General features: G+C 40.1%; 1 protein-coding gene across 1 annotated transcript in view; it reads left to right on the top strand.

Annotated features, from left to right (window-relative positions):
* Window positions 1–20,746, top strand: part of INADL (InaD-like (Drosophila)) — a 143,638-nt gene that overhangs the window by 697 nt on the left and 122,195 nt on the right. The window contains exons 3-12 of the mRNA XM_010133056.1: window positions 1,674–1,865; window positions 3,231–3,370; window positions 5,034–5,232; window positions 6,809–6,937; window positions 8,685–8,897; window positions 12,552–12,654; window positions 13,005–13,007; window positions 14,146–14,234; window positions 15,449–15,587; window positions 15,859–15,993. Of these exons, the coding sequence (XP_010131358.1) occupies window positions 1,674–1,865; window positions 3,231–3,370; window positions 5,034–5,232; window positions 6,809–6,937; window positions 8,685–8,897; window positions 12,552–12,654; window positions 13,005–13,007; window positions 14,146–14,234; window positions 15,449–15,587; window positions 15,859–15,993 (1,342 nt within the window). The remainder of the gene's footprint in view (window positions 1–1,673; window positions 1,866–3,230; window positions 3,371–5,033; window positions 5,233–6,808; window positions 6,938–8,684; window positions 8,898–12,551; window positions 12,655–13,004; window positions 13,008–14,145; window positions 14,235–15,448; window positions 15,588–15,858; window positions 15,994–20,746) is intronic.

Raw genomic sequence — 20,746 nt, 5'->3', positions numbered from 1 at the left:
CCTGCTGACTTGTACAAGAATGGTTAAGCTGCTTTGGGAAATAAAATCTAGAAAACCGCTCCTGAAAACTTGCCAGGCTCTGATGAGGTGTACCCCCGGTAGCTTTAAAATTACTTGGCTTCAGCACTGGAAGGAACTTGGGTTGGTTTATAATGCCACATGACATTTTGATTTTGCAGACCTGGGCATCAATGACCCGCCTGTGTGAACAGGCCTCACCATCAGATATGCAAACTTAAAATCAAGGGCTAACTTGGCATGCCCTGAGCAGCAGCGATCCCTGTCTCTGCTCTCCTTGCACCTGCCCACCTGCAGATACAGTGGGGTGGGTGTCAGGGGAACAAGGCCACCTTGCTGCCATATATTACATGTTTCTGTCTGGGTGGCACGGTAGTGGCTGTGCTGTTCGTTTTCCTTTCCACATTCACATAGGTGCTGCATCTGTTCCTTCCTTTCAAAGCTTGTGTGCATGCCTGAAAGCTATTAAAAACGTACAGAAATGCCAATATCTCTTACTTTGTGACTGTGGCATGATGGATTTTATATCCAGAATGTTCAGAATTATGGTATCTAGAAAACTGAGGTTTTCTTGACGTTCTTTTTAAGCAGTTTCATGCAGGATGGGATTTTTTCAGTTTATTCTGTCACACTGGGAATATTTCTGCATTTCTTCATTATCTGCCAGGACTAGAAGTCAAACTGCAAGTTTTAGAAGTGACAGCATCTTCCATGGTAGTCTAGGCTCTCTCTAGTGGGGAGGTAATACAGACCAGGCCTTTGGCTCCTAAGTGACTGAGTAGCACTTTAAAAATACAGATTCTCGTGCCAAAATTGTCTAGGTTTGCCTGATAGTTTCAGCAGTGCTCAAATATCTTTAATGTTTGGTGCTTTTGCATGTGCTGTTTCTGGAATATCAGGGTAAGAAGAGGATAATGGGCCCGGACAGGGAAGAAGCGTGAAAGAATGGGCCCCTCACTCCAAGAAGAACATTGAGGGGCTGGAGTGTGGAGCAGGTCTGGAGCACAATGTGCTGAGGAGCAGCCGAGGGACCTAGGGGGGTTGAGCCTGGAGCAAAGGAGGCTCTGGGGAGACCTTCTGGCTCTCGACAAATCCCTGACACAAGGTTGGGGCGAGGTGGGGAGCTGTCTTTTCTCTCAAGGAACATGAGACAAGAGAAAATGGCCTCCAGTTGTGCCAGGGGAGATTTAGGATGCATATTAGGAAAAATTTCTTTACAGAGAGGGTTGTCTAGGCCTGGCCCAGGCTGCCCAGGGCAGTGGTTGAGTCCTCATCCCTGGAGCGGTTTAAAAGATGTGCTGATGTGGTGCTGAAGGGACATGGTTTAGGGACCCTGGCAGTGCTGGGGGAACAGTCAATGATCTTGAACATTTCCTCCAACCAAAATGATTCTGTGAAATGGAGAAAATGAGTGAAGTAGAAACATGACTGACAAAGTCAGGGACCTTTCTTCTGAAAAAGAGTTTTATCTCAATACGGTATCTGGTTTATGGCTTTTGTATGAACATTGTATTATCATTCGTACAGTTGAGTGTATCTGAGTATATATATGAGCATATGTATACTTGCTTCGTTGGCAGTCTTCACACAACTTGATATACGTGGAAGTCTTTTGGTTTTAACAGTTTTTCTCCATCTTTGTTCATTTTCAACAGCTCAGTTATATGCCTCCTGACCGGTTGGTAGATTTTGATTTTACCAAAAGAGGGCTGCTAGTGTTTGCTGACAAATCAGTGGCTGCTGGGAGCACGTGTACACCTTGCAGTTCCCCTGAACCCAGAGCATCTACCTTCACCCCCAACCTGGAAGTTACTGAGTTTAACACCATCATCCAACAGATGGCAAAGGTAAGGCTCTCGCGTTTAGTGAACCACGCTTCTTTTCCTGCAATAGAATGCTTTTTCTTGCAGGCTTTTGGAGTCCCTTTTCAAACCTGCTGTTTTGTTGTGTACCTGGGAGCGTGGTCCCTCCTAGTAAGAGAGTAGAAGTGCTTAGGATAACTTTTCCCTGTGAAAGATAATGTCAGCAATGGAAACAGGTTTGGTGGGGTTTTTTGTTTGTTGTTTTCTTTCTTTGCCAATTTTTCTTGTCTTACTTTCCACCATCCACACCAACGTAGAAAAGCAATTTCAGTTGCCAGAAAACAGTTTTGGTATTTGATGACACTTAATTGAAAATGAACATTTTCTGCAGAAACTTGTTTTGATGAAGAGGCTTGTTTTATCAAGTACATTTGCAACTGGAAATGTACCAACTTTGTTAATATGTGAACAGTGCAAATGATTAGAAGAACTGGAATGTACTATTTTATTGAACTCTTCATTCAGCATATCTTAACTTTGCCAGGCAGACGCTGATTCCATTAACACGTGACATAGCAGGTACCAGATGCTTATGGAGTTCGTACAGTTGCAGACATCCACCCATGTAGGATTGGCCTTTATATCACAAACGTATTGTTCTGTGTTACTTTGAACCATTAATTTAATTGGTTAGTCAGGCCTATATATTAAGTAACTGTTGCTAATTGAATACCTTAATGTAGCTGTAATCTTTTGAACATAACTCTTCTCATTAGCGTGTCATTAACTCGTCAGATAAAAGATTTAGTAGTAAAGACTGCGCGTTATTTTGGATAAAACAGCTCTGATAGCAGGACTTACTCTAAGTGATATTTCTCAGTAAACAACCCCAGAAACCTCGTATAAGAACTCAAAAGCAGGCAGTTGCAGAAGCAACCTGTTTTTTAGCATTAAGTGTGAAGTTGCAGGAAGGGGAAAGAAATTAATTTCTTTATTTAAAAGCTGCAATCTGTTGAACATGCACCTAAAAATCAGCATTAAAAATAAGGAGAGCCAAAAGACAAGTAATTTCATTTAGCTATGCAGTATTTCCAGAAATCCCAAATATATTGCTCTACACTGCGCTTCGTTCGTCGTTTTCATCCAGTTTGGAATTCATCTCATAATGTGAATGAAGTGTGAAAGCAGCTCCTAAATTCCCTGAGGTTTCAGAACCTCAGAGTGCTTGCACATCCAATACTCTGCTATATTAAAAATAATAAATGGAGGAGCTTTCATAGAAATAACATATTCACTATTTTGCCTTTGTTTGGTCTTAGGAGGAGAATAATTCTCCCAGCGTTTATGAATTTTAAACTAGCTTGTTCTATTGCATTAAAAATTAGTAAATCAATTCTTCTGTTTTATTAGGGGAGACAAATAGAATCAATAAAGATTGACAAGCCGTCTATTGGAGGTCTTGGATTTAGTGTGGTTGCCCTTAAAAATCACAGCTTGGGAGAAATTGGTATCTTTGTCAAGGAAGTCCAGCCAGGAAGCATAGCTGACAGGTGAGATCTTCATAATTGTGTTGGAAAATTGCAGTATTTCCATAAAGGGAAAAGTCACAACTTCCACCTTGAAACTCTGTCAGACTGAGCTGTTTGTCTGGGTTATCTGGTGGGATGTTTTGTTGGTGGTATCTTGAATTCTGGCTTTTTCAACTGAATGGCCTCATGTTTTGAGAATCAGATTGTCGGATGAGTTTTAAATATCCGAGCCATTCATGAATGGAATTTCCAGAAATCATGACTCACTGTAGAGAATCTTGATTAAAAAACAAAAGAAACCTCAGAAAAAAATACAAGGAAAATAAGAATTAGCCTTTGTTTGAATTTTTTTATGCATTGTATCCCTGAAAGATTTTTTTTTCCCCCCTTTTATTTCTTTATTTATGTGCCTATGACAATACCCTATTTATAGCTGGTTTTACTGTTTGTTTCCTGTGTAAATTTAGATCCAGTCCTCCCGACAGATCCCCACACAGATGTCATCATAGAATCAAGGCCTCAGGCAGTTTCTTCCTGTATTGTCTGTGGGTTTTCACCCAACAACAAAAGACAGAGCAATCCTTTAAAAATAAAATGTGATTGTGAAACCACAAGAGTTGGCATGAGACAAATGCAGTGCTTGGAATTATGTTTCAAGAAAATGTGTCTAGATTTCAAGTCATTGGTGTCACTTTTTAAATAACACATGTCAGGAAGTGCAAACACAGGATGACAAAAAGGGTGGGGAGAGGTTGGAATGATAATGGCTATGGGCCCACAGAGAACACACCAGAGAACACTTAAAGAAAAGCATATTAGGCTCTTTCGAAGTGGAGACAGATGGACTGATCCCGATGTCAAAGGAGGATGAATATCTCACTTTAGGATTTGATGACCTGCTGCTCACTTTCTTTGATGAGAGACTCTAAAATGTGGTTAGTGCTTGAAGACAGTGATTTCTGGGAAACATCTTAAATGTCGCATGATAAAAAAGACGTTTAAAATGTGTTAGTTAAGACGTGCAGTTGTATTGTTTCAGAGTTTATAAATTTCCCCAGCATGCTTCCCATTTTGCTTCTGAGACAAGATCTCCTGGAGACTTTTTTTGGATTCCTACAGAGCTTTGAAGGCAGCGTCTGTCTATGTAACAGTTTGGTCTCGTGCTCAGAATGAATATTTAACAAAGGAGATGAGTGATGGTTTCTCTCTTGTCACAAATCTAAATTCATCACTAGGGGGAATTAACTGTGAAATTTATATTCTCTTATGCTATAAGTTGAACTGTGTGTCGAAAAAAGTTTGAGGTCTGAAGCTTGATACTGTAAATTTTGAGTGAAATACAAATATGCAACTCATTGATGTTTAGATTAAATAATGGTTTAAAACAATATCATAGCCTGAGTTGCGGGTACTGAGAGATAGCATCACGTAGTGCTAAGGGAAGAATTGAGGTAATTTCTGTACCATGATAAAGCTGGAACAAAATAGGGCTGGGCGGTTCCGTACTACGTAGTTTGTGTGTTGTTTGCATGTTGGTGAAGACAGTCGAATAAGAAGAATTTTAAAATATATAAATATTTAACCTTGTGAAACTGTGCATTTTGCATGTTGCTATTTAAATTACACCAGCCTGGTGTGAAGTCACTACGCCGCGTTTTGAAATTTCTTTTAATGTTTTGTTAAGGGATCAAAGACTGAAGGAAAATGACCACATACTGGCCATTAATTGCACCCCATTGGATCAGAACATTTCCCATCAGCACGCTATTGCCCTCCTCCAGCAATCCACAGGATCACTACATCTGGTTGTTGCTAGGGAGCCGGTTCAAGGAAACAGCAGAACTTCGGCTGTCTTATTAAGTGATATAAATCCACCTGAGATTGTGAGTTGTTGCAATACTGTCCAAATCCAATTTTGAACTATGCTGGGTATTTTTTTGTGGTTATAAGTGTTTGTCTTAGCAAGCTTTACATATTGGTTTCTTTTTTTTCTTTAATCAGATTTTCTATGCGATGACATTTCATTTAGACTGATTGTGCAGTCAGTATAAGGCTTCTGCTGCAAAGCTGCATGAAGTTGTTATAAAAGAGATCCTGGGTTGTTATGGGATAGCAGAAGCTTTAGCAGATCAACATATTCTTAGCAGCAGGGTCTGTTCAGCATAGGCTGGGTGATGCGTTTTACCCAGCTGAAACCCGCTTGTGCTCGGCAATTAAAGATGCTCTGATTGCATCTTAGAAGAGCCTTGTCTTTGTGTTGAAAACCAGCAAAAAGTATCTGTTCGAGGACCTCAATCCCTGTTTATCAGGGTTGTTTTAATCTGCAAATTTCATTGATTGTGAACTCTTTTGTTTTTTTGAACAAGGAGTGATTGTCATGGGGACATGTAATAAGCCAGGGCTGAACTTCCATCTGTGTTCAAACCGTGTGGTCCAGGTGACTTCACTGATTTTGGTTGAGCTATGCACCTAAATCCAGGGTTTGCAATATTGGAATCTTAATTTATTATGCTAGTAGGTTTTGATGAAAATCTGGTTAAGAGCAGCGCTTTTCTTTATTGTCAGTAATTATTTCCCTCATGATTATTACAGAGCTAGTGAAATCTGAAGGTTTTAGTGGATAATCAATATTGTTTATGGCACTGAAAATTTTAAAGAATTAAACTTTAACTGCTTTTCATTGAAAGATCTGCGCTGAACAGACTAACAAAATAAAATACAAATATATATCTCTACAGGGGGTCTTTAAACTTCTTTTGTGATATTTAACGGGCTTTGGCAGAGATTTTCAGTATGCTAATAAATCCTTTATTCACAGAAGACTTAAATCTGCCTACTTTGTTCCATTTTGGTTTCTATGAGATATTAATCTGACAAAAACATTGGCTGGGTTTGGGTTGCTTAACAGCTTTGTTATTTTCAGATTGTCTCATAGAACATAAGGTCATAGTACAGTGTAGCTTAGAAACATGCTTCCACTTCAGTATGGCAGAATATTGTACCGTGTTATTAATTCAGCGGGTACTGGTGGTGTTTGGAGCGTGTAAGTGAAATAACAGAAATAGGAATTTGGGCAACGCTGAGTGAAAACTAGGCCAGCACAAGCTCCTTGCCTCTGTTTTTCTCCATCGTTTGCAGTATTCTTGATTTATGAAAAATTAAAAGGATAGTTTTCATTTTGGCAAGAAAATCTTGAAATTGCTTTTTCTTAGTCAAGCTTTTTTCTAGTATCCTGTTATCCTGAAAGCAAAGGACAAAATGTGTGTTTAAAAACAGATGAGAAATCCCACTGCGTATTTACAAGGAAATGAAGCTGACTGAACAAAATCCAACACGTCTCCAGTATGGGGTAGAGAGAGAGAATTGCTCTGATTAATTCTCGTCGTTCCTGGTGCACGTGAAAGCGAGAAACATTAAAGATCAACCAAAATTAAAATCTCCTGTTTTTATTAATTGCAGATTCACTGGGGCCACATTGAAGACGTTGAGCTGATTAACGATGGTTCAGGATTAGGCTTTGGAATTGTAGGAGGAAAGTCGAGCGGAGTAGTTGTAAGAACAATTGTTCCTGGGGGATTAGCAGATCGGGTAATTTGTTATATTATGTCACTTCTTGTTTGATTGTAAAGTATAATTAATTGGTTTTGACAGTCTTAAAATAAACTAATATACTTAAACAAAAGGAAGCTGATAGCATCAAAGTCTGAATGCCAACACATACTTTATAAATAAATACTTTGAAGGTATGATTGAGGAAAAAGTCAGCACCTGATAGGAATTAAGTTGTTTCTCAGACACACTTTGGCTTTTATAACCTTGTCGAACACACAGAAATTCTGAAAAGTTCTCTGGCCTTCTAATATTTTCAGTATTTTTGGTATTTTCAACCTTTGGTCAGTGTGGGGGAGGAAAAATAGTCCTAATGGATATGCATATCCTCTGTTTTGGCACATTTGGCAACATCTGTAGGAACAAACTCTCCAAATGAATTGTCAGGAAAGAGAATCTGCCCTGCTGGAGTAATTGTGTTGCAGGATCCAGTTTATAGATTGAAGATGTCCTGTTTTTAATAGGTTTTGATCCCTGCCTTGTGGTCTGACCAGTTCAAGGAGACACTCAGGATGGATGCAAAGCCTTTTGAAATTACTGGTATCTTTTCCAGTTGCACAGATACAGTTTGCAACCTTTGATTGCTAATCTTTAAAGACTCGGTGCAAAGCGTTGCTATATCTCAGGGTGGAACATGTGCAATAGCAAAACAGATTTGGATTTTTGATGTGAATTTGGTCATGGCAAATTACAGTATTTGAGGGCTGGAACACTGCAGATGAGATCCAGTAACACAGAGAAGAGAGAGGCTAAACTACTTCCTCTAGTAGAGGGTGGAAACAAGAACTGGAGATTCAGAGAGCTTTACTGGAAAATGTTGGCTTTTCTTGACTGCCTCCCTCTGAACCTGTCATGTATAAATGAGCATTTTTTAATTATTGTGTAACACCTGGTTTGCTGTAAGGAATAAAGTGTTTTGGCTACAACTGAAGCATGTAAGTTAAGAATTCACCACATCATTCTCAGCTGAACGAGACATCATTAAGAACATGTGAAATAACGAGCACATGTACATGTTAAAATTGGATGAGTTTGTAAATGAGTTTGAGTTAGTTCTGGGAATAACTCCGCTTTGATTGCTGTATAAATCAAGGCTCCTAAGGCGGCGGAGCTGCGCTGATCGATACCAGCTGAGGATTTGGTCCTATGAATGCTTGCTTGTAATAGAAATGATGATGTAGGTCATGAATCATAATTATCATGTAAAAAATGGTTTGTGTGGAGTCTTGTTACCTTCAGTGGATTTCCTCGCTCCAGTTGGAGCTAGTCATATGAGAACAGAATTGCCAGGCTGATAGAAAAGTACTAGGGAAAACTCTAAAAAGTCCTAAATCAAAACACTGTGCTTCTTATTCTAACCCCTGTCCAAAGAGGAGTGTTCTGTGAAACAAAATATGTAACAACCTGCGAGATCAGAAAACTTCATTGCTGTCTGTTGTCTCCTAAATGAGGACAGTAACCCCTCTCTTAGGAATGGTGCTACTCAGCTTGTGTATCTTACTCTGCTTTGGAAATGTTGATTTACCACTGTTAAAAACTGTGGAAAAAACAGTGCATGATGGTGAAAACGCTTCCATCAATTATTTAATATGTTGCCATCATGGTCAATTTCTTGCTTTGGCTCTCTGGCCATGAAGATGCCTGCGCACGGTTTCAATTTTGTAATGGAAAACGTATTTTATGTATGGACTGGAAACATTTTTATCAATTTTATTTATGTTTGAAGGATGGGAGGCTCCGGACAGGAGATCACATCTTACAGATTGGAGGGACCAATGTGCAAGGAATGACCAGCGAACAAGTTGCCCAAGTGCTGAGGAACTGTGGGAATTCTGTTCGGATGATCGTTGCAAGAGACCCAAAGAGTGAAATTATGGAGACTCCACCAGCTCCCATGAGCTGGCCAGTCAGCACATTACCTTCCTTTCAAAATGGAAGTGTAAGTATCTGGTGTTTCCTTATGACATTTTTAATTGCGTTTGTGGCTTGTGATCAGAAAGGAGGAGAACAGAGTGTTCCTGAGACCTAAGTGCTGCTCCTCTTTTGAGTTTCCAGACATAGTATGTATGTATTTAAGTGGTCATTATTACAGCTCTACCTTCTAAATTTTTCCCTTTTTCCTCTATGTTATTAATACTTATAATCTTGGGATCAGAATGACCAGCTTTACAGAATTTATTTCAGAGTGGGTAATTTAATTACCAGGACCATAAACGTTATCGATAAGTGGTACTTTTAGTTCTCCTTCTTAGCTCTTTACATTTTTGCTAGTCAGTCATTTGTAAGTGGATTTAAAACTTGACTGTGAATTCCCCTAGTCTGAAATCCAGAGTGCTGTGGCCACGCCAGAATTATTCAGCACAATCATCTTTCTATGGAACATAAGTGTAATGTTTTCATAGTCTACGCTACTGTCTGTGATAGGAAATATATCTAAAAATTTTGAAACTTGTTTTAGCAAATCTTATCATGGTCATATCAAAGTCTCTTGTTTTTGAAGTCATTCTTTTCAGTTTTGAGTAATTAAAATCAACAAATGCTACACTAAGTGTACAGTAGGTCTCGAAACATAAACAAAGCTGTGCTTGTGTACCATCTGCCACTGCTGCGCTGCTTAGATTTAGGTGTAGAATCTGAGTAGCCTTTTCTTTCCTGTTTAGTTTCTTGAATATGAGTGAAGAGAGCTTTTTTTTTTTTTGAAGCACCATTTTTAAAGTTCAGACAAGCAGTGATATCATTACAAACTCACCTTCTGGCCTATGGACATAGTCACTGCAGAGGCAGCTGTTAGTTTGGTATCTTGCGCCCCTCTGGAAGACCACAGTGGCTGAAGCTGTCGCTGAAGTACTTGGGATCCTTCTCAAGCTCCTCTTCTCAGGATTGGTGTAGTAGGAAACATGAGTGGCAGAGAGGTGGGAGGCGATAATCTCTGTGCATAAGGTTGGAGTCTTAAAAGTGGGCTTGTCTGGTGCTCTGAAGAAAGGCTTTCTGAGAGAACCACCGGCGTTACGAAGCACTTCTTTTCTGGCTGTTTCATATTTTCCAAGGCCTGTATTAGAAAAAAATACCATGGTCCTAGTTTTGTTTCCTTTACGCAGCACTAGTTTTCTCTCTTCCCCCCCCTCAAAGGCAGGACTGTTTGTCATTAATTGATCCCAAGCATTGTAGGTGCTGCAGCCTCCCTAAAATGTTATTCCTTCTGCATGTCTTTTCACTGTCCTTCTTATTCCCGCTATGCACTTTAGAGGGGAAAAAATGCACGTTACAGTTTTCTATACTTTCTGAATGTCATCTATTGTTTTCTGAACTAAATAGTGCCTTTGTATTTAGATTTCTGGTGTTAAGAGAGATTTGCTGAACTCAAGAAGAGTGGCTAATCCAAATGTATTTACTAATTTAATGATTATTTTAATGGTCCATCTTTCAGTTTGTGTCTGAACTTTTTCTTATCTGATTTCTCTCTGGTTTGTGACTACTTTTGAGAGCTGTGAGCTGTGGAATAGAAAATATTTTCCTTTTCTTTCTTGAAAACCATCAGAAAGGCATTTTTAATATATGCTTAGTTTTTTCAGTTTTATATTAATATTTGATTTCCTTGCAATTTCCTGTGGTAGAGAATAACTGAATAGCATTACTTGTGTCTGTGCATGGGCACAAGAAAACAGCCCTGTTACCTGCACTCCAAGATACCCACAGCAATGTCTCCAGTCTGCTTGTGCTGACTTTGTTTCGGACTGTGCACTTTGGTTTTTTCTAGACTCCCCTTCTAAAGTTTTGCATCCTACCAGTAACATTACTTAGAGAAAGTTTCTGTAGTGCCGAAGCACTGCCTGTGAAGGGATTTTGACTCTCACAACAGCAGGACTCTCAAGGCCATAGCTCCGTTTCAGATGTTGCTATAGACTTGTTTACTGTTTGGTTCCCTCTCCTAAAGATAAGTGACAGAGCATCAAAACTTATCTTCAGCTCCATCAGTGTCTTACAGAGGAAGAGTTGGAAGGCATTTAATGAGTGTAATGAGTTGGCTGGTGGAGGGAGGTGTGATAAGAAAGGAGATAGCTGTCCATCAATTCCTCTTCCAGTGAGAAGTGAAATAGGTGCGGCCATAACTTTGTCCGGTGTTTAGTGTAGATCCTTCTGAAGCTGGGATTTGGCAAATATTTCATTAAACTTCTTTTTTGTTCACTCTCTTAAGAAATGTTTTCCTATTTCCTGGTCCATTTTTTGCTGTTGGCAGTGACACTATCCCTCTTGATTTCATCACTTTAACAGACCTTACTCTGATCATCTTCTTTTTGATCTAATTGGGCTGTATCCGATTACTGAAACAAACAACTTTATATATTTTAAATTTTCCCCTGCAATGCCAGATTTATGTGCTTGGTTGTTTTTAGTGTGTCCTGCTTGAACTCTGTCTTGCAGTTTTGATTTTTACTTGTCAGGGTAGAGCTGCACAGACATGCCGAGGCCAGCTTTATGGGGACCTTTTCCTTCTCCATTGTAAGGTCAGATCATATTGTAGTCTTAGCTAGTGGCTTTTATGGGGTTTTGGTAATTGTAGTAAGCAAAGAGTTCGGAGAACAGGTCATGTTATGTACTTCTCTTTTCAAGTCTTGTTTGTTATAGGAAGTCATCAGTTCAACAATAAAGCCTTTACAAATGAATCCTCTCCCTTCCTCTGTTAGGTCTTAAAAATAATTTCCATTGACTGTGGACTGATGAGTCTTCGGCTTCCTGTTGCCTTAGAAAATCTGGAGGCTTCTAGGGCTCTTTTCAGTTCAGTGGCGTTCAAATCTGAACAGGATAACATCAGCGTAACAAGTTTGATATGTGTAAGATTGACTTTTGGAACGTTTTTGTGGTCTGAGATCTAGCATGAAACCAAACAAGGTCAGGCGTTGTCCTGGTCTCCTATATTTGTATTTAAGTAGGCAACTGCTTTGGTAGTAGAGATGTGCCTTCTGTGCGTGCATGTGGTTTCTTTCATTTCAAGGCATCAAACCTGTTTCTGTTTTGAGATCCTTTTCCTGCTCCCCTCACTTCCATAACAGGTGCTAACAAGGAGCAATAAGCACCACTTTTTCTGACAGAAGTGTGTGATGTGATAACACTGTGTATTTATGCCAGGTTTTTGTGCTTCTTAACTGTCCACTATAAAGAGCTCAGGCAAATGGATTCATAACACTGTTTATCAGGACAAACATATGAAAGGGAGAGAAGAAATTCTGAGGGTATTCAGGGTTTCTGTTGTCTTGTGAGATTGACTGGGAAGGTTGTTGTTAGCAAGTGGCAGTGGAATCTAAAGGGAGAAGGCCCCCGAGCAAACCTTTGTTGTCCGTAAAATATAAATATTGTAGCTCTGATAGGTATGTGGAGAAAGTATTAGGAAAGAATTTAAAAAGCAACTAATGGCTTTGGGTGACACCTTCTTTTCAGCAAACCTTAGGTATATTTCCTTCTCTTCTGCAAATACAATCCATCCTAAAATAGGAAAACCAAAATCACTGCTCATTTCTGAAGATCATAATTAACCTGCAATATACTGGGAATTAACGAGGTGGGGTTTTTTTACTGTCTTGTGCTTTATTTATAGGATAATACTGACTTCTTTGAGACCTATGATGTTGAACTTATAAAAAAGAATGGGCAAAGTCTGGGGATAACAATTGTTGGATATGCTGGCACAAGTGATATAGGTGAGTTCTACACGATTCAGTAAAATCTAGAACTGAGGATTCTGAAACACCTGTCCACGCTGTTCCTTACTTTGCCTCTGTGGAATATAGACAGTTTCGATAGCGCATTTTGAGGAGAATTTCAGAAACAGAGTATGGGATGTCCGCAGTTTGCATTAACTTTTGAATATCATCTTCAGTATGTACAAAAGAACCAGCTCAACATGCAACTTCTGTTTGTTAATGAGTTGTAGGTGTCAGGGTGGAAATGATCTGTCACATTAACTGGTCTGTCCCTCTGCCAGGCAGGAGGTATCTTAGCTGTGTGCCACGCCTATGCCATCTTCCCTGGATGATGTACTTGTCTTTAGCAGGTGCCTGTTTCTGTGTCTAAACTCCAGGAGCAGATTAAAATACCTGTGCTGGGACATAGGGACATGGAATCAGTTTGGTTTTTTTCCTAAATCCTCTTTAAATTAGAGCTTTTAACTCATCTTTCAAATATTGGTTCCACAAATGTTAATATCTTTAAAGTTTACTCAACTGAGTATCTGATTTTACACAAAGGGATAGTGCTTTTTATCCCCTCCCCTTCTCCATGGGACTCTGGCAATGTGGCACTGCTGGGGTTGCTCTCCAGCCCTCTTCATTCCCAGGAGATTCTCTTGTGTTGCTGGTCAGGAATCCCAGGCCAGTGCAGTGAGCACTGGGAACTGGATTGGGGAGGAGCATGTGTCAGGCAGTGGGAAAAGGTGGGTCTGAAGCACTAACAGAGGGTTTTTGGACAGACCATGTTGGGCAGGTGTCTGAGGAAGGTTAGTGTTCAGAAAAGGGTGGATGAAGTGTTAAGACTCAGTAGAATTAAAGATCTGCATCTCAGAGTCTGTGGAAGGGAAGGGTTACTGTTTCAGCTGGTGACTGGGGTTTTTACTGGGTTTTGTTTGTTTCCTTTTGTTTTTATTTCCTTGTTCTAATTAGAAATTTGAATTAATAATCAAACGTCAAACATGACAAAGTACAGCTTTTCTGGTTTCCGTGTTACTCTTTTCTTTTTAAAAGAAAAATCCTTTTTCATTAAGATTTAAAGTACTAAATTCTTTAGCTGTAAGGTGATTGAAGTCCTGATTGAAGTGCTTAAACACACACTTTACCTTTAGCTTAGGTAGTCCTATTGAAATCAAACACAGCGTGGATTTAAGTGATTGTGGTTTAAAGCCTGGGTAAGCACAGGGATGAATCCATGGAGGAGGTGGCCCTTTGTGAGCCATTTCAAGGAAAAAATGTTGAGATCAGTGTAGAGGTGGTTGTGTCGGTGCTGTTTTTTCCATCAGAGATCTTCAGTTGTTCTGTGTCAAGTAAGGGGTAATATGCAAATGTCGGTGGTTTACAGAATCTTAACTTTGTGGACAGAAGTGTGTGAAAAAGGCTGTAATTCAAGATCTCAATAAGAAAAGAAACAAATTAGATTAACGTCATGACTTGTTTCTCTTCCTCCCCTCCCCCTGCCAACAGAACCTTCAGGAATTTTCGTGAAAAATATAATTCCTGGTAGCGCTGCTGACCACAACGGCCAAATTCATATTTATGACAAAATTGTTGCTGTAAGTACAACAGTCTGTTTATATATTGTTGTAGTAGTACTTCATTCCACATGTCGGTGTTAAAAGAACAGCGTAGTAAAGACTTTCTAAATTAATTAAACCTTCTGTGCTTTGCAGAGGAAATAATTTGGTGGTTTGTATTTGTTTAGGTAGATTTGTAACAGAAACGATCTTCGGCTTGCTGTGGTTAAAATATCATTTTATATTCAAAGTAGTAGTAAATAGCAGTTAACTATGAAAGAGACAAGCATTTGAATTAAAATGTTTCAGAGTGGAGAATCTTGGCTTTTGGCCTGAAGTAAAGATGAGCAGCATTAGCTTCTATTTGAATTGAATGGGATTTGAAGATGGGTAAGATTTTGCAAGACATGGCACGCTGTTTATGGTCCTTAATGACTGCATAGTGTAGTGTGGATACAATCAAAATGTAAATTGTGACAATTTAGGTTTAAAAACTCAAGCTTTGTGTAGAATAATTAAAACCTATTGAATAACAGTGAATTGAATAATAGCCAATTTTGCATTCCCAGTGCAAGTAGGAATGAATTACACAGCCTTTTTGTTTTAAGAGATAATATTTATAGAGATATGATTTTAAATTACTTTTAAACTATGTGCCATGCCAGACCTTCCAAAGTCAACTTCTCATTTGTGAGGGTAAAAATTGATACAACCTTTGCTTTTATCTGCAGCTTTGCAGGAGAAGCCCCTGTTGATGCATGATCTAACAGTGAGGTGAACAGTGTGTTTTGGGTGTAAATTAAAACATCTGAATTAATGTAAGAACTGGGCTGTTCAGAGTGGATTATCGTGTATAGGCTTGTGTAGGGCATGTTAAAAATCCATGAGAAAACTAGCAGTGATAATGAACTGAATTCTAGGTTGACTACTCTTGCTGGGAAGCATCATCCACAGTACACCTCAAGCTGTTCTTTGTAAGCAAAAAACAATGTAGAGAAAATCAGCACACACTTCTATCAGATTAGTAAATTCTGTTTTGTGGTTGCCCCGTGAAGACAAGAAATTACTGTTGTGTTTCCTTTTAAATTGCATTTTGAAAATATTATCTAATTAGTGAAATGTAACTGATTTAGTGAGATTGTTTTGCAAATGTTACTGTCTTGGGTGAATACCCCTGTAATTTCTGCACAAAAGAATTTGGATGTTGCTTACAGCGTATGGTACAGCCTAAGAATGTAATTTGCTTGGTTTAGGTTGATGGAATTAATATACAGGATTACACCAACCAAGAAGTGGTAGAGGCATTGCGTAACACAGGACAGACTGTACGCCTTACCTTACTTAGAAGGAAACCTTCTTCTACCATTTCTTCAGAAAGACCTTCAGATAGAGGTAATCCTTTTTTCTTTTTTTCTTTTCTTTTTCAGCAGCTGATTTTATTTTTCACTCACCTAATTTAACAATTAGGACTAGATACCAAATGATCCTATATTTTGTAAAGGCATACTTAAGGAGAAATGGAAAGAAGCAGAAATGAGGGATTCAGGAAGACTGAGTGCAAAACTCTTGTGTTGCCAAAAAAAAAAAGTTAGTTACTGAGGCAGTGTTCCTATGTCATTTATTTTGCAGCATATGATTTACTTTTTTTCATCTCTTTTCACAGTGCAGCCAATTGCTCCAGGGGACACAAAGGCTGGAACTGTAGGGCCTGAAACTAGCTTGGACGCTAAGACTGAGGAAAACCAAGAACATAAGGATAGTCTTCAGAGTGACAAGAAGCAGAGTCTACATAAAACAGGTGGATAGGATATCTTGCAGTGTCTCTTCTGAGTGTTTGGAATTGCCTTTTATCCTTTTTCAATACAGATGGGCCATCATGGTCCACTCCATCTTTAGCTTTTGCTCTGTAATGCTTTTTACTCAGGTCCCTCTGAAGTAAGGCTCTACCTGTTGGATCTATCCAACTCCTCCACCCTCCCCCTACATAGCACTGTCAGCAGGTTTGCTGAGAGTGCATTCTGTGTCATCGCGGAGGTCAATGATGAAGATACTGGATGATATTAGCCACAGTAGCTATTGACCTTCTCCCATAACTGGCTGTCAAGCCATTGGTTAATGCTGTCTTTGATCCCAGTGGTCCATCTAGTAGTCAGCCTCTTTAGCAGTCATCAAACCATTGGTTTCTTGGTTTCCAAATAAGAATCCTGATGTAAATGGTGTCAAAAGCTTCAGTGAAGTTGAGTTGTATTACACCCTTCTTCCACATAGCTATCCTGGCAGTCAGATTGGTCAGTTAGTTGGCAAATCTGTGTTAACTGTTCCTGATTTGCCACCTTATCATGTATGTCTTTGGGAATGGACTCCAAGAGGAAGTATCTCATGATCTCTTCAGGGCCAAAGGTGAGACTGACTGCCTATGATTCTCTGGATCTTCCTACTTGTGTGAAGGAGGATCTTCCTCCTTGTCCCTTTCCAGTCATTAGTGATCCCTCTTTGGTTGCCGTGTTTTGGTTTAGGTTTGGTTTTGTAGATATAGACAGAGGAGGTGCAGCCCTTTCAGTAGTCTGGAGTGAATCCTGTAAGCTCTTTAGAGCTCCATGCCCACAGCTCACCGATTCCTCTTTCTAGCCCTGGTCCTACTATGATGACCTGAGATGTCCTGCCTGCCAGGACCCTGAACCAGATTGCTAGGTGATCAGCATCAGGGGATGGAATTCTTGGGAGTTCACATTTTCTTCCTGATCCACTGTTACCTCAGTCATATCTATCTCTTACAGCCCTTACAGGTCTTAGGCTCCTGTGTCTGCAGAGTCTTTTCAGAATATTCTGGTGGTTGCCTGTACATCATCTCTGATGCCCATTTCTTGCAGTTTCCTCTTTTGGCACTGCAGCAGCTTCACCAGAACTCACCTTCTGAGCTGCTCAACTTGGCCTCCTGGGCTGCAGCACCCTCCCTCAGGAGTTTTGACTGACCAGAGCTTGCTTAAGGACCAGAAGTAGCTGCAGCATCAGGGACGGGAGATGATGTCTTGTGACATGTCTCCATTTGTAGACCATTTTCCACACAAAGGAGATAGATGCCATTTCCATGAACATCTGTCTCACTCGTGTGCCACCTGCCTTGTAACTCCCTTGCTGCTGTTTGTTTGTCCTGCATATAATGCTCCTGGTCCCTGACATTTCCTGGAGTGCCAGAGAAGTAGGAAACCTTGCACAAGCTAGGTCCACCTCCTGTGAGATTCTCCACTTGGCCATGAACCTCTCCTTGCTACCTGCTGGCTCCCAGATGTAACTCATTCACCTCATGGTACTAAAACTTGCATACTGCTTCCTCCTGTGCTGCTGTTAGAAACTAGAGTTCAGTCTCTAGACGTGGAATCAGAAGCTGGACAGTAGTTCAAAATAGGCAAGTGATTTTTAACAGCAAAGGCGGCTGGATGTAGGGGCATGAATCTCTTTGGGATTTTAGCTGACTTCTGAATCAAGGCTGGAGGTCGTTCCAGAAGGCTTCAATTTGTCTACAGATTGCTGGGCTCTTCTACAGGAGCTTCTGGGAGAATTTCTACAGCTTGTGTTAAAGTCAGCATAAATTATCCTTATGCCTTGTAGTTTCTAAGATATGTAGATGTAATAGAGGATTCTAAATCACGGCTGTCAATGAATAACAATTTCACTAGGATTGTGGAAGATCTGTCAGTATTAAAGACAACCTGGAAATGAGCGAAATGTAGCAGTTCCTGTGATCCGTTCTGTTTTACTTTTCTATCCAAGCCTTGTAACCAGTCATCCTGTGTTGTGACTTTTGCCTGTTCCCAGAAATAGGAAGCCAAAACAGAGGAGGTTGAGTAGCTGAGATGTGAGGTTAACAAAGCATTGTTTTAGCTGTGTGAATGGAAAAGCGTATATCGATTTGTAGTTACAATGGACAAATAACTTCCAGACTTAGCAGCAGGATGTGCTTAGGGGCACAAAGACTTCCACTCTCTATGACAGAGGCTGGAAAAGAGCAACGCATGCTGTCCTGTGTCATTTAGCCAGTCCTTTCTTCACTGTGGACCTTTCTATGCACAAAGTATTTTCTTTTTCTACTGAAGCAAACTGTATCTCTGTAGTCCTGACTGCTGGTGATTGGGTTATCTGGTGTCACTGGCTGCAGATGTCTGCCCTGTCACAAAGAGAACTTTCTGAGGAATGTGTCACCTAATACCCAGTGCTGTGCAAATGTGGTGTATCGGTGCCAGGATCAGTTTATGCTGGGAAGTAAACCCACGTTTCCTTGGCTTGAAGTTAAACAAACTATTAGTCTCAGGGTGTGTTATCTAGATATGCCTTAGGGATCCATGTTCTGCCGATAATCAGCTTGGATCATTCTGTGGTTTTGAGCTCTTTTCATAGCAGACCCCAACTGCTTTGATGTGGATCCGCTGCCTCTCCAAAATACTGCAAAGCCCGTCATTTCTGAAGGTGTTTGTAAGCGAGTTGTATGTATCTGAGTGGCTCCCCTTCAGCTCTAGCATTGCGCAGATCTCGTCATCCCCTTCCTTGGAGCTCTGGAGTGTAGTGCAGATGTGCCTGGTCTGGCAGGGACTGCATTGCCCAGCATCCATAGCTGCTGGCTGGACCATGCTGATCCCTTGCAGGGGCAGTGTGGTTTATTTGCGATGCATTCCCCAGGGCATTGTGTAGCCAGTGTACTATGAGGTTTTTCTCTTCTTTGATGTATCCAAGCTCCCCTTACCTTGGAGAATTAAGATAATGTGTCTGTATGTACAGCTTGTCTTGGGATACCAAAATTTAAACCCTGCAGATACTGTTGGTTGCAGCTGGATTCTGCCTTTGATACCCTCTAGCAGTGCTGGTCCTCCTTGAGCCAGCACGATAATGCTGTGGGGGTAGCTTGGAAACTGGGTAGTGAATCAGCACCATTTAATGCAATGGTGAGGAAGAATCATTGCTTGGTTAAACTGGGGATTTTGCTAGTGAAAAACCACTTTAAGTGGTTTTAACGTTCAGCAAAACCTTTATGCAGCTATAAAATGTGTGTGTATATCTGCTAAAAAATTGAAATACTTAGCTGCAAATTTTACTCATACTGAAATATGATGTATAAGATTTCACCCTGAAATAGAATTTAATGGGCAAGTTTAAATTCCAAAGATAGGTGCTTATTTTGGACGTGGTGATTGGCACTTCATTATAGTGGTGCTAAAGTAAATACTGTTAATTTAAGGCTCTGACTAAACTCTGGAAATGCTTTTAGAAGCGTAATGTAAAAGGTGTGTTTTATAAAATATGTATTACTTCCCTTTAAGCCCAGTTGTGTGAAATTCTTATTAAATTGTGTTTCCTGGAGAGGTATTAAATAATAATTCTGGCCAGGCAAAACTGTGCTTAAGCAGTTCTGTTACAAAGGCAACATGGTTTAGGATGCAACGTGCACGAGAATCAAAACTTTCTGCTATCAGCCTAGAGGCAGTTAACAGCCGCATCTGCAAGACTGCAGACTGGGCAGAACTGCTCCCTTTTGCCTCGCAGCAGCCCTCAAAACCCAAAGATACGATGATGCCAGTCAGGCATTTAAAGACAGCTGCGGAAAAATATCTAACAGTAGGGCAGGTAAAGGCGGGGTGTTAATCAAATCCACTAGAGCACAGCACAGCTTATAGTAAGTTTGTGAAAGTAGGAGGAAATTGCAAGAAGATCCCAGTTTTGAAGATGGCCAGGAAAGTTGATTTTTACGATACACTCATCATTTATTTCAGATGTTTGATAATTAGAAATGCAAATCTGTATGGAAGCGTGGGCAGTTGGAAGTTGTTGCTAATGAAAGCTGCCCCAGGGAAGGGTTTTCATTTCAAAGGCCTTGCGCATTATGGAAGTTAAGACGACATATCTCAGGTCATGAGAAATCCAGCTGGATAAGAGACTGGAAAGAAACTTCCTATTAGCTGCCATGTGGAAAAAGCTGTTTGGGCGGGAAAGGAGCATTTTAAGTGAATTGGGTGATCCCATTGGAATTGAATATATTTAATCCAAATGCCTTCAGCCAACATTTCTGTAGCTGAGGAAGTTACAAGCAAAGACTTCAAAGTGTGTTTGAAAGAAAGAAAGGGGGAAACCTCAACTGGAGATTCACATCAGCACCTGCTCCAAAACAACTTGTAGGTTTTGGTAATGTGTTTTGGAAGCGACAAAAACCCCTGTATTAAGCCAACTAAATACAGCTTACAGTGACCAACCTGAACTCTGAGCTTGACCCTACGATTCATTACTCCTCAGGAACCTTAAATTTTGAATTTTGTACTTGGCTGCAAAGGAGTTGCAAGTTCTGTGTGTTCACACTACTAGCAGAAAAGGGTACTAAAGGATTTCTGTCCCTATGTATTTCTGCAAACAGGAGTAGAAAAAAGCACTGGAGTTTCTTGCTTTGCTGCAGTTGGGACGTAAAGATAGTGACCAGCCTGTGCTTGATAACAAGGCTCACAGAAATTACTTATCTTTAGCAACTCCGATTAAATTTCACTCACAGCTGATAATTTTGGGACCTTTTG

The sequence above is a fragment of the Buceros rhinoceros genome, unplaced genomic scaffold, assembly GCF_000710305.1.
Source record: "Buceros rhinoceros silvestris isolate BGI_N320 unplaced genomic scaffold, ASM71030v1 scaffold11340, whole genome shotgun sequence".
Taxonomy (NCBI): Eukaryota; Metazoa; Chordata; class Aves; order Bucerotiformes; family Bucerotidae; genus Buceros; species Buceros rhinoceros.
This window is presented reverse-complemented; position numbering and strand designations above follow the sequence as displayed.